This window comes from Xenopus tropicalis, chromosome 7, assembly GCF_000004195.4.
Source record: "Xenopus tropicalis strain Nigerian chromosome 7, UCB_Xtro_10.0, whole genome shotgun sequence".
Taxonomy (NCBI): Eukaryota; Metazoa; Chordata; class Amphibia; order Anura; family Pipidae; genus Xenopus; species Xenopus tropicalis.
This window is the reverse complement of record NC_030683.2, coordinates 54,126,225-54,139,095: the sequence shown is the minus strand read 5'-3', so window position 1 is coordinate 54,139,095 and position 12,871 is coordinate 54,126,225. Positions and strand designations below refer to the sequence as shown.

The 12,871-nt window shown below is 34.0% G+C and overlaps 1 protein-coding gene across 23 annotated transcripts in view; it reads right to left on the bottom strand.

Moving 5' to 3' along the window:
• kcnma1 (potassium calcium-activated channel subfamily M alpha 1) overlaps positions 1-12,871 on the bottom strand; it is a 305,326-nt gene that overhangs the window by 88,458 nt on the left and 203,997 nt on the right. For 14 of the 23 annotated variants that reach the window (XM_031906033.1, XM_031906034.1, XM_031906039.1 and 11 more), the window contains exons 17-19: positions 11,394-11,405; positions 3,510-3,596; positions 2,594-2,670 (exon numbers count right to left, since the gene is read on the bottom strand). In XM_031906033.1, the coding sequence (XP_031761893.1) occupies positions 2,594-2,670; positions 3,510-3,596; positions 11,394-11,405 (176 nt within the window). The remainder of the gene's footprint in view (positions 1-2,593; positions 2,671-3,509; positions 3,597-11,393; positions 11,406-12,871) is intronic. The other 9 variants (XM_004916014.4, XM_031906047.1, XM_012966937.3 and 6 more) reach the window with 1 other exon arrangement.

Genomic DNA, 12,871 nt, shown 5'->3' with positions numbered 1-12,871 from the left:
GTACATACAACCAACATACACAACTTTGAAAGTGGTCTTTGTGTTTTCTTTTTTTGGGGGGGGCAGTTTTGCCTTGCCAATCTGTTTTTCTATATTTCAAATGTGATCATTTGTTTCATGGTTCCTAGGTCAATGGCAATTATAACAATTATCCTTGTTATGATGATTTTTATTTAATTTAATTATCACCCTGGCATTTAAAATGCTATACAACAAAGACAAGTAATTAAAAAAACAGAGCCATTAAATTGTAGATTGTCCTAGAATATTACTCTCTACATCATTATAATATATTATATTATCTTTAATTTTAGGTTAAACCTTTTCTTTAATTCTTGAACTGAAACAATAGAGTGCTTATAGAAAAACTACAGGGCTTTTTAAAAAGACAAAGAGGGAAAAAGAGAAAAGCACAAATTCAGCATTACAAAAAGCAATTAAATTTTTTTTTCTAGAACCACTTTAGTGATTAATTTTAGGCCAATATGAGCAAACACCTCAAATACTGTATATAGTATATGGAGTGTTTGCAATGCCAATGATAATTGACAGGAATTGCCATTGATCGCTTCCAGTTTAATCCAATGTAAAAGATATTGGTCTATGAGCTAGATACAATACACATGGCAAGTTCACAGATATAACAATATATGAGAATTTCTTATTTAAAAAAAAGTTTGCATTTTTGACATAACATTAGCGGAATATTTCTTTTTTTTTTTTTTTTTCTTTTTAAAAACCACAGAGTATATGGTACTAACTGAAGGGTCTTTTCATATAGCACTTCCATATAAGTTCTATGTTATGCAGTAATAAATGTAGACATAATACATAACTATTTAAGATGCTCAAGAGTAAATCTTTGTAAATGAAGAGACTTCACTAGAACTACACCAGAAGACTTAATTTAAGAATGTGTTGGTTATTATTCTTAAAATGTAAATTACCAGTCATAATCTCGTACACATGGGTTATATGGGTGACATGCCCCAAAACAGAGGGTGGGCTTAAGTACTATCTACCACCACATGTAACTAATCAATAAACGTACTAAAATATGAAGTCACTAAAAGTGTTTGGGACCTTAAAGCTAAAATTTTGATAACTCATTTTATGGTTTGTATATTAGATATAAATATATAAAAGAACAAATGGTACCATGGTAGCAATTATACATATACTTTAGTAGATTGGAACAGCAATAATGTCTCCTCTACCACACCCCAGAGAAGGTTAAAAAAAAGTATAATGCCATCTCCTTTTTTAAATCATTCATGTGGAAATTATTCTCAATAATATATAAAGCTGTTTCAGTAAATCTTACACATAAGTTGATGATATTTAACCTTTTATCCCCAGATGTTCCTGTATTACATTATTCAGCATATTTAGGGCAATGTCACATGGGAAATTTGGTCACCATGGGAAAATCACACTTCTGACAAACAGGCAATTTTAAGACTTTTCAATAAAAAAAAAATTTAAGCCATATTTTAACTGAAAGGAGCATAATTTTCCATTGTGTGCCATTGCCCTTATAAAACTTTTATGCATGATAGTACTCCAGTAGCTCCTGTGGACCCAGGCAGTAATACTAGAATTCACAGGTAATGTAAAAACAGGTGCACATTTGGCTTCAGGTCTAGTAAGCCATAGCAACCAATTACTAGGTATTATTCTCTGGTCTACTGTTTGAATGCAAACATCTGTTGAATTTTGCATTGGTGCCTATAATACCATCCTTGTATGATTTAAATCGGCCTACTTGCACATAAGTATTTGTAAAGCCATACAGAGTACTGACACTTTAACTGTTTGTTCTAAAAATATTAGGCTTAAATAAAGTTGTAAATACATTGATAATACAAAAGAGGCAAAGTGCCTATTCTCAGAATTATAAATGGGGAGGCAATGAATTGTGTCAGTTCTGCCTTAGCTCCATATCCTTTACTAAAAAAGTTACTTAAAAATCTGCCAAAGAGGTATGTTGTGATCTAACCTTAATTGAGGCTGTCCGTTCCTTTCTCTTCAAATAAAATAGGCTCTTACTACTCTGTGACTCCCACATATGTGCTGTAAGTGCATGCAAATTACAACTGCCCCTCCTTTATATAAATTAAGGATGTCCTATCTGTAGCCCTTGACTTAAAACTCACATTAAGTAATGTATTAAATGTTGCAACGTTTGCTCCCAGTCTTCCCATAGCAACCTGTTATCTGTTTCAAACAAGAGTATGCTGTTTGGTTGCTACTAGTTACTAATCCAGGTGCAAAAATGTATAAACTATTTCTACATTACCTTCCACAGATGTTTTAATAACCTCCAGCTGCTGAGTGATGGTGAGCAGCTGGAGAACCACTGAAAAGCAGATGGACTTTCTAACATAAATGAAGATAGAAAACATGATTCACTGTTGCATTAATCAGTTCTCATCTTGAAGCTTATCACATTGTTTAATGTTTATTTTTTATGTAAACCATGTTGATATTTAGGCACAGTCCCTGAGCATTGCTATTTTACATTATTTCCCAAGGGCAACGGGAATTCTACTAAGTTTATTATAGAGTAACAAAAAATATTGCTACTACTCACGTCGCTTGCAGGCGCATTTCTTTATCCTCTTTGGGTCTGTGATGTCATCGTGGCATGCTTTACAGTAAAAAAAGGCCCTAAAAATACAAAAGTTTCATACATAAGTATGAGAAAGTGCTTTTAATTCACACTGATCTCTTTCCAAAAGATAATATCTTAAACTGTGTGATAGAATCTGGAAATATTCTTTAATTATATATTTATATATATATATATATATATATATATATATATATATATATATATATATGTATATATATATACACACATATATGCTTTTTCTGTGTGTCTTGGTGTTGCTATCCCACTGACTATATAAATAAACAATTGAAATCAACGTGATCTCTCAACTTGATGCAATATCACTAATACTATCTAATACTTCTGTGTAATAAAGAGATAAGCCTGTGTAACTGTGCTATAGAACATGTCCCATGCCACTATTCAAACCAGTGTTGCAAACCAAAATATTTCTACTAAATGGAAATAATTTACAGACAAGTATTTATCAACACAGTAACATTTCTTAAATGTTAAAATAGAAGTAACTTTAACAAAAGAAATGGTCAAAACATTAGAGAAGGTGTGCAAAAAAAGTCTAAAAATCATAAGCCATAACCATTGGTTGGCAGCACTGGAAATAAGTGTTTTATGCAATTGCTATAGCCCTTTAGTGTTATTGTTGCATGTCAGTGTGTAATGCCTGTAATCCCTGTGTAATGCTGGGTGCATACCACTGTACACTGACTTACTAAACTAACTGACTAAATAACATCTCCTTTTGCAATACCAAACACCATTACTGTTATAAGTTCTTTTCCATTTCAATCAGCAATAGATTTAACTATATACAGTAAATGCCTAAGGTCCATGTTGCTTTCATACTGTACCTAAATTGTGATATAAACATACATACCGTTTTACTTCTTTGGCATCACTGGCAATAAAAAATCCCAGGGTACCTTCTTTTATTTTCACATGGTTACCCGGATTTATTATGATCCTGGTGAAAAACACACGAAAGGTAACTTATCATAAATTTAATAACATGGATAAATAATCATTTATTTCTTCCCTCTGGCAGAAAGGCACATTTCCATTATCCCCTCCACCTCATGAGCTGGAATCAAGCCTTTTGTTTGACTCATGCTTCTACTTATTTGATGGTTATATGATTTTATGATATCCTAGCTCAAAACTACACAGCATATTCAGCTAAACTATCTAGTTTAATTCTTGTTTAAAATAAATCTAAAAATTACTAAAGCATCTAGTTAATGAAAGATTACTTACAATAGTATGACACAAAATTGAAAACCTAAACTGAATAATGCCATTTCTTTGCGGGAAAAGCAATGGCTTTCTTAAACTGCTTGCCTATAAATCATATCACAACTATAAGTGGGGGAACACAATTAAAGGTCAATGAGCAAAGTCTCTGCCTAGATGCATAGCCTGTGCTTTGTATTGGTTTACAATTTTCCAGATGTTGAAGCATACATGTTTCACATTATATAGATCCATAAATTGTCTAGAATAATATAGTAGCTGCATATCTTTAAGGTAAGATCCATAGTAACACCTTGCTGATACTTTCATCAGTTTTTGTTTTGAACAGATACACTGGATCGTGATTTGTATCTCTTAAAACTAAGCTAAAATACTAGTATGCAACGTGGCTGGCTCAAAGGAGGGAGGGGTTAATGGTGTAGATATAGTAGATGAATTAGCAGTCATAAAACAAGACTAGCAGTGATGCCTGTATTTGGAGCTATATTATAGTCAATTCAAAGATGACTGACTACGTTTTCACATTACATAGTATTCTGTTTTATCTGCTGTGACATGACTCTTCCTAAACATGCAAATATTGATACAACAACAATTATGGTGTGAAAGCACTTTTGTTATAATGCAGATGTCAGCTTGTGGTATGTTCATATTTTATATGAGGACCCCACAACAAGTCACTGCTTCCTTGTTTTAAGCACACATTTAAACATTTTCCAAAAGGGTACTGTTCTTTTATCCCACACTCCAGCACTCAAATTAGTAGGAAGTTCAGTGTTGTTATTTTTTTAGATTTGAGGGTAGAGGTTTTATTACCTTTACTTATGGACACTCATTATCTATTCAGCACTGTGGTTATGAAAATACAGTTGTGACAAACTGAACATTATTCCTTGTGCTGATAGACAGTAGCTAAGATTTTCTTGAATTGAATAAGGGTGCCTCATGCACTAAAGAATGCAAGAACAAGGGTTCAAAAAAACACAGGGAGTGGTACAGGACAGCTAGCCCTCAGCAGCAGCAATAGCAATAGAGAGGGAGCATCAGGCACAATTCATTAAACGACTTGACAGGAGAGTAGAATACCATTTACTAGACCATATCAAAGTCCCTGTAGAAGATCATATTAAAGTCCCCGTATAGTGTATATAAATTACTATGTATGTTTGGTGCCTGCTAGTCAGTTACTGGACTTACGTGAAGCTTAACATGGGTCAAAATGTAATTGAGGAAGAAGTCCATTCTCATGTAAAGTAGGGCTGTGGCTGCCAAGAAATGTATTATTTCTAGAAGCTAGACAGATTTAACCTTTAACTGTAAATACAGTATTTTCACTTTATGTATAAATTACATTGCCTCTTGCCTTGCCTTCTATTTCAGTTAATATATTTCCGTGAAGAGTTATTCCAGAAAAAAGTATTGTGCAGCCCTCCAATGTTCATGAAATATTGTTCCTGTCTTTAGCTGTAGTTCAGCAGTATATGGAGGGCAACATGCTGTATGGGTTGTATTTATGAGCTATGTACTGGTGAATGAGGCAAAGCAAGGATCAGTGCAAATGATTACTGTCTGCATCAGGGAAAGGACATTATGACAATATAGACCCACTTAACAGTTGGACGTGCAAATCATATTATTCTCAGCCCCAACTGACATTTAGGATAATACTGGGCTGATGTACCCTTACTCTCTCTTTATCTTCAATAAAATCAATGTTTTTAGCTTTAAACCTTTTTAGTACCTACATTTTATGTTCAAAGACTAATTCTGAACGTGCCATATATTGTACAAACTATTCTATAATGTCCTGGTAGTAAACATTACTAACTTAAACAATCTCCCTTGTTGATTTTTAGGCCATTCAAAAGAAGGCACTGTCTGTACATTTCAAAACCATTTGAGGATAAACTACAAGAGACCCCAGCAGATGATAAATGGCTTTTCTCATTTCTTCATGTTTGATAGATGTCTCCCTGTAGAACAGGCAGATATTTAAATCACACTTCATCACTGAGCTAGGAGATAAATGGGCCTGCCAGTTTTTCACTGCAGCAAAGTAATCCAGCATCCTTTCTGAGGCTCATTAAAACAGTACTGAGTAATTTAAAATGTGCCAGAAGTGTCTGAACACATGCACATATCTGCTGCTTCAGACAAGGACAATTGCATTTAAGAAACAAGGTCAGTTCCATGAATTCTAACCATCATGAAGCAACAACAAACCTATCCTGTCCAATCTTCGGGTTATTTTCTGGACATAAATTTGAATACTGTGAGGTCTTATGTCCAAGAGCTGATGTGTGAAACTGAGGACAGGACATTAGCTTGTAATTTTTTTTATATTTTTTTTTTTTTTTTAATTTTGCAAATTTTTCAATAAAATTCTCAGTCTATTTACAAATTATATATTTCATTAAATACCTCAATAATTTTATTTTACTCAGTTTAGTATTTCATCAAACATAATGCCTTGAGTGGTTCTGAAACACTTTTGTAAGATCCAATGCCATTAAACTGCAATGCATGTGTTACTCCATATGCTGCAGGCCATCCTGGATCAAGTCTCATGTGATAACCACAGATCCACTCTTTCCAGCTCACATTAGTGCCAGTACAAGGATATTCTCATGCAACTACAGCTGAGGTATGTAGCAACGATGTGCAGTAAAAAGAAAAGAGCGTTTGTAAAATAAAAGGCAGATGCTGTGATCTAGATGTTTTGTACCACTGTCCCCATGCATTAGAGTTACCACAATTTCATGTAATACAACACACATAACAAAGAATACAAGCTAGTCTAGCCCTCAAACCATGCTGTTAAAGAAAAAAGATATTGAAGTAATTAAGATTGCATATATGACATATATTCTTCCCAAACAACACCAAACAAAGCAACCCAACCCAGCCTCTGCTTTACTTTATAAGAAGAATGTTGCATTTTGAAAGCAATTATGAGACACATGGTCACACATCTTTCAGCATTCTCTGAATACAGATTGTACAAAATTTCAAGTGAGAAGCACTTCCTAAGTAATAAACTGTTATACATTATATTATTAATTGTACAGCACCGTGAATATGGGAATTGGTATGTTACGCTGCAGATCAATGGAATGCATTAATACAGAATTAAGGGGTTATTCATAAACAAAGGATAGTCTGCCACTGCCTTGTAATTGCACTGAACTGCCAACTGGTTCATATGAATTGCAAGTATGCAGTTTGTCCTTTTGTGAAAGCATTATTAGGTTAATATGATTAAAGCATAAAATATACAATTTATGGAAACAATAAAGTGTAATAGAAAGCAGCGGAGTTTTGACTCTATTGTAAAATGCTTTTTGTATTACATAAACTAAAATGGTAAATACATCAGGAAGGCAAACTGCAAAGCAAAATGAACAACTACTGTATATAAATTCAATCTAAACTAAAAGAAAAGTCACTAATGAAGAATTTATCTTAGGGTTTGATTTTAATATTAATTGAGTCTCTTATTTTAGAGACTTTTGCTGTAAGATGATTTTTTTTTTTTAATCCATGGTCTTAATGATTTTCAAACTGCAGCCATAGTCTTTTAGACTGCATGATCAACATTAGTTTATTAGGGTTCATTCATTATATCAGACAATGCACACACAGACTGGGCAGAAGTAGCAGCAGCTGTAAAGGACATGCCACAAACCAGTCACAATACAACACATCCTGCTATTTCAGGTTGCATGCAGATTGATTCTTGCAACCTGAAAGGACAGGAAATATGGGACAGGTGTGAATTCTCAACAAGTCATGCAGTCATACAATAGACAAAGCAAGACCACTCACAGAGCAACTCCCTGTGCTGCAATAACTTCTCTGCAGTCAAACTTGCAGGAAGTTTCATGTTACAACAGTTGCACAACCACACTATGACCCCAAACCATGAGAACAGGCGAGGGCAAGGTAGTAACAAAATGGGAAATGAGAATGAAAGGTAAGCAAAACACTGCACACAAGACAAAACAAACTGAACAAAGGTTTGGGTACAAAATGCCCTCTCCTTTCAGGTTTCAAAGACAAGTTGATGGAAACATAGATCAAAGTAGGAAAAAAGCTAAACCAGAATTCAATGAGTTGATTAAACCACTATGAAAAGGCCTCAGTCAGCAAGAGTCAGAGTGCCTAATTCTGATGAAAGGTAAACAATGTGCAACATTGCAACATAAATTAGAAACAGGACACAAGTGAAGGTGAAATCCCATCTGAAACCCATACAGCTGGATAGGAGTCCACTTACACAAAACCTTGCCAATATATCAACAGCTTCTAGCTTACTACCCCTAATATTCTAGGCAACCATTTATTTTTAATACTAAAGAATCTGAGCTGTCAATCATATATTGCCTGCACCTGCCTCAGGCATAGAGACGGGGCAGGCAATTACTTTTACTTTCCATTCAGCACTTTCTAGATGTCATTACATTTATGTATCCTGCACATGTACATTAGGTGCCAGATTGCGGAGCAAGATTCAAAGCAAAGCTTTACAAAATGGCAGCTGCCTTCCTGCTGTGATTGTGAAGACTAAGGCCAACAAGATTTGGAATTATTTCTTAAGGTAACAGGTTCCCTTTAATAAATAAGCTATGTGGGTATAAATTTCCAATTTCACTCCTTTTTGGTGAAACACATTAAATAATTATATAAACAGAGTGATATGGAAGGACATGGTCAGCCATCTGCAAGTAAAGTCTGCTCTATCTGTATACCACCTTCCAACATAATAATAATTGTACTATTTAGGGAATTGTTCCCAATTCACCCTGACAAAACCCAATCTGCCATGGCCCCACCCAATTCCTTTCCCATCCCGTTTCCAGTGTAAATATGGTCTATTAGGAATCCTTGTTTAACTGGATGGCCTAAATCCTAGTTGTGTTGTTAATGTTAGCCTGTCTGGGACATAATATAGTACAAAGAGGAAAAGCAATTCTAGAATAACACCACCAGTTGGGAAACATCCAATATTATACTGTGCAATTTTTATTTTTTAATTTTTACATATTGTAATTCAGAAAACTAGGATCTGGTATAGCCTATACAAGTCCCATGACAGATACACTCCATGGTGTACAGAAAGGCTCATATACTGCAGAAGACAGAAAAATATAAAATAATTTCTTAAAAATCTTAATAAATTAAGGTACAAATTTATCAAATATTGACCTCAGAAATCTGAAAAGATCCTCACCAGTTTCAATATTTTTAGGTATGCCCTCAATTCTATATTTTTGGAATATTGAATCTTCCATAAACGATTTGGCTGAATATCAAATGGAAACCTAATTTGTATTAGCATTGCGTCACCTGTGCGAAAAAAAAAAATGCGTTCAATTGTCCAGGGTTCAATTTGAGGCTGACCACTTAAGATCTGACCAAATCTGAATTATGCAAAAAAGTGTAGGATTCAGCTGAATACTGAAGTTAACCCTGGATTGAGTGCATCCTCAATATTATCAACATTTTGTTGACAGTCATGAATGGGTTTTAACAAAACTGGCAAGAAGGCTAATTTTGAAAATTTTTTACATTGTTAAATCAGATATGCCCAATATTTTTTTTTTACAGAGCAGAAACCATTGTTACTGTTCATTAAAAAAAAAATAGCTTTAAAGGGACTATTGCTGAATCTATTGTGGTATAATATGGCTAAAGTCAACCAAGGTGCCTGCCAGATGCCTGCCACATGCTTTATATGACTATTGGGATAAATTAATTAACCCTGTAAAAGTCTGTATGGGTCATTAGTTTAAAGCTTTCTAATAACCTTTCCAGAACTAGGGTACACTAGCAACTTTGCAATGCCATCTCAAAATAAACAAAATATTATAATATGATATAAAGCATTTCAGTTGGATTCCTCTAGAAATTGTGATTTCATTGTGCCAGTGCTTGTCAGGCGATATTAATCCAAAGACTATGGTGGGCTATTTCATGGCTTTAGCACCATGTTTCAGTTTTTGGTAAATTGATCCTGGCCCATTACCCTAAGTGAAGTTGTATTTTCATAAATTATTTCAGCATTTTTGGAATAATTGTTTTCTTGATTTCTTTTTTCTTTGGTGATCAGACCAATTTCACACATACAGGTGGGTTTAAAGCTATTATCTTCCAAGAACTATGCAACAAATGCGCACCAAAAGAGAAGCTAGTAAATCTAAATCTGAGCAAGCTAGGTATGCAGAACAACAAACTCAAAGACACAATTTGTTTTACTGTAAAATAAATAAATAAATTCTATAATGAAGCTAGCAAGAACCTCCACATGGTAGCTAATAAGCAATAGTCTTGGAAAGGTCGGGTAATGGAAGGATTATGGACAATACAAGGCCAGAACAAACTAGTAAATTACTAGATTACTAGGGCTGTACTAGATACAAAAGAATGTACAGTTTTAGTTCAAAACAAAGGTTGATTCAGTAAGAACACTGGATTGTAAGTAATGTGTGTCATTGCTGTAAAGCTTGGGCTGAGTGTGAAATGGTGACCATGAATACATTTAGTGTATCTAATGGCGACTTTGGCTTCAAAGAGAGACATTAGGGAGAACTGGGGGAAACAGTAAGAATGACACAACTGTGACAAACACAAAGACAACACAACACCTTTGACAGACAATGTAATCTGGGTAACAAACATTTTGCACAACTTATTCACTGCATAAGCAAAAGCCTGCTATTTTAACCGCTAAACTTGCAGCAGGACATAACAGTTGCCTCTGGAAGTGAAGAGGTTAAACAAATCCCTGCAAAGAAGTTAGAGCGACAGCTGGAAAGAAATAAAAGCTTAGTTAAAGAATGAAAAAGTAAAAAAAAAATATATACAAATCTGACTTCCCTTTTATTATAAATAATAATAATGGGTGTGAATATTTACATGTATTGATGTATTATACCCAATACACGTATAGATATTATAAACACATACAGATATAGGATACCTTCTACATACATATGTATAAGAATATATGTGTGGTACTCATACCCTTATACAAATATACACACACAGCATATATGAGAATCAGACTAATTAAGGCATAGAATTTTTGATAAAGGAATCAGCAAGGAGCTGAAATGTGAATGCATTAAACATTTTATTTTTAGACCACTACAAGTCTAAAATCCAAAACATTTGAATAAAGGGTCTACAGTAGCTCTGAGACCTTGCCATTTTGAGATTGCCTTCAGAATGACCATATTTATCATCATGTATTTCTCATATACAGGTGTATATAAACATATCCACATATATATAAATATGTTAACACATATATAAGATCTATATATATGTATGTACATATCTATATATACATATGTCATGTATGTGTATGTATTCAGATGAGAAGATAGGAGGGCAGCCAGAGTTTTCTCTTCGGAGGGAGCTCCTGATTATGAGTCCAGAGGTGAGGAGGAGAGGTTAGGGTGAAGTTTGGTGAAGGAGGGTTAGGCACAGTTAATGTTGAAAGCCATACCGCTTTCTGCTTCTGCAAACAACAAGAAAAAAAATATACAGATTTCCAATCAAATACTTTGATAAGAAAATCATGGACACCAAGACATCATATCTCCTAAGAAAAAATGAAATAATAAATAAAAGGAATATAAAATTTCTAAACACAAACAATATAAATAAAATTCTAATGCAGAAAAACTGTTTATTGATACATACCTCTCCACTACCTCATAGAAAGTGGTCTACTAGAGAAATCAGATATTGCTCTGCAAATGTTCTTTTTTTAATTTTTAAAATGTAAAAAAAACTTTTTGTAAAATAAAATTTTGTTTCACTGAGGTGCATTTTTCACCTTTCACTTCTCTTTATGTTCCTTGAGGTCACTGATAACAGTTCCACTTAAAAATTAACTTTGCAAACTACTAAATACTACTTGGGCCTTTCAACGATTGCAGTAAACATATTTTTGAGGGGGGTCAGAAAAAGATACTGCAGTTTATTTGAATTATGATATTAAAATTGGGGGTGGATGAATACCTTGATATATCAAGACAACTATTATATATTACAACTATTACATATATGTGTGTGGCGCTCTTTAAAATATTTTCTCTTTTTCAGGGAGGAATTGTGGAGAGGTATGCTGTGGTTTCAGAGAAAGCAGATAAACAGCCCCATGTTGGGTTAAGACAACAACAAAAAGATTGGGGTCAGAAATTAACAAAGGGTGAAAACATAAGGGTGGGGAGGAATTAGTTGTAACAAACTTGCAAATAAATTATTAGCAGAGGGTTTGCTGATAGGTTTAGCTCTGAGATACACATGGTGGCTTGAAGAGTAGTGGGATAATGAGTGTTGGGATGTGAGGCTAGATGTCTATGAACATCTACATTTCCTTTTGTTTTCTACTTTTCTTCATTGCTACAGGTAAAAGGAATAGAAATGCAGGAACACATACAGAATGCATTACCTTTAAATGAAAAAAATGTGCGTATGTTAACGAAAATGACTTAGTATTGTTTAATTGCTTAATCAATAATGTGATCATGATACATTGTCATCTACAGTGCATATAAAGGGAAATAAAATCCATTTACAACATATGAAATAGCTAGTAAGAGTGAGATATGCTAATATAAACAAAATGTCTTGCTTTTATCTTTTGTCTAACATATGGTGCCACTAAAACACCCTTCATATACCTGTGGATTAGAAATATAATACCCTTATTTATACAGTGTTCACATGTTAGCAGTACTTTACATCAGTCCCTGCCCCTTAGTAGCCTACAGCCTAAGGCCCTTATTATATTTACACACACTATAGCCAATTTTATAAAAAGACAGTTTAAACTGCTTATATTTTTGAGGTGAGTGGGTGTTTTTTTTTCTTTGGATCTAAGGTACAACAGTTTGGGTCCACCACCCTATTCAAGAATGGTGCAAAAGGAAAGGTGGGTCAAAAAACACATGCCTTTGAAGAGGACCTGTCACCCAG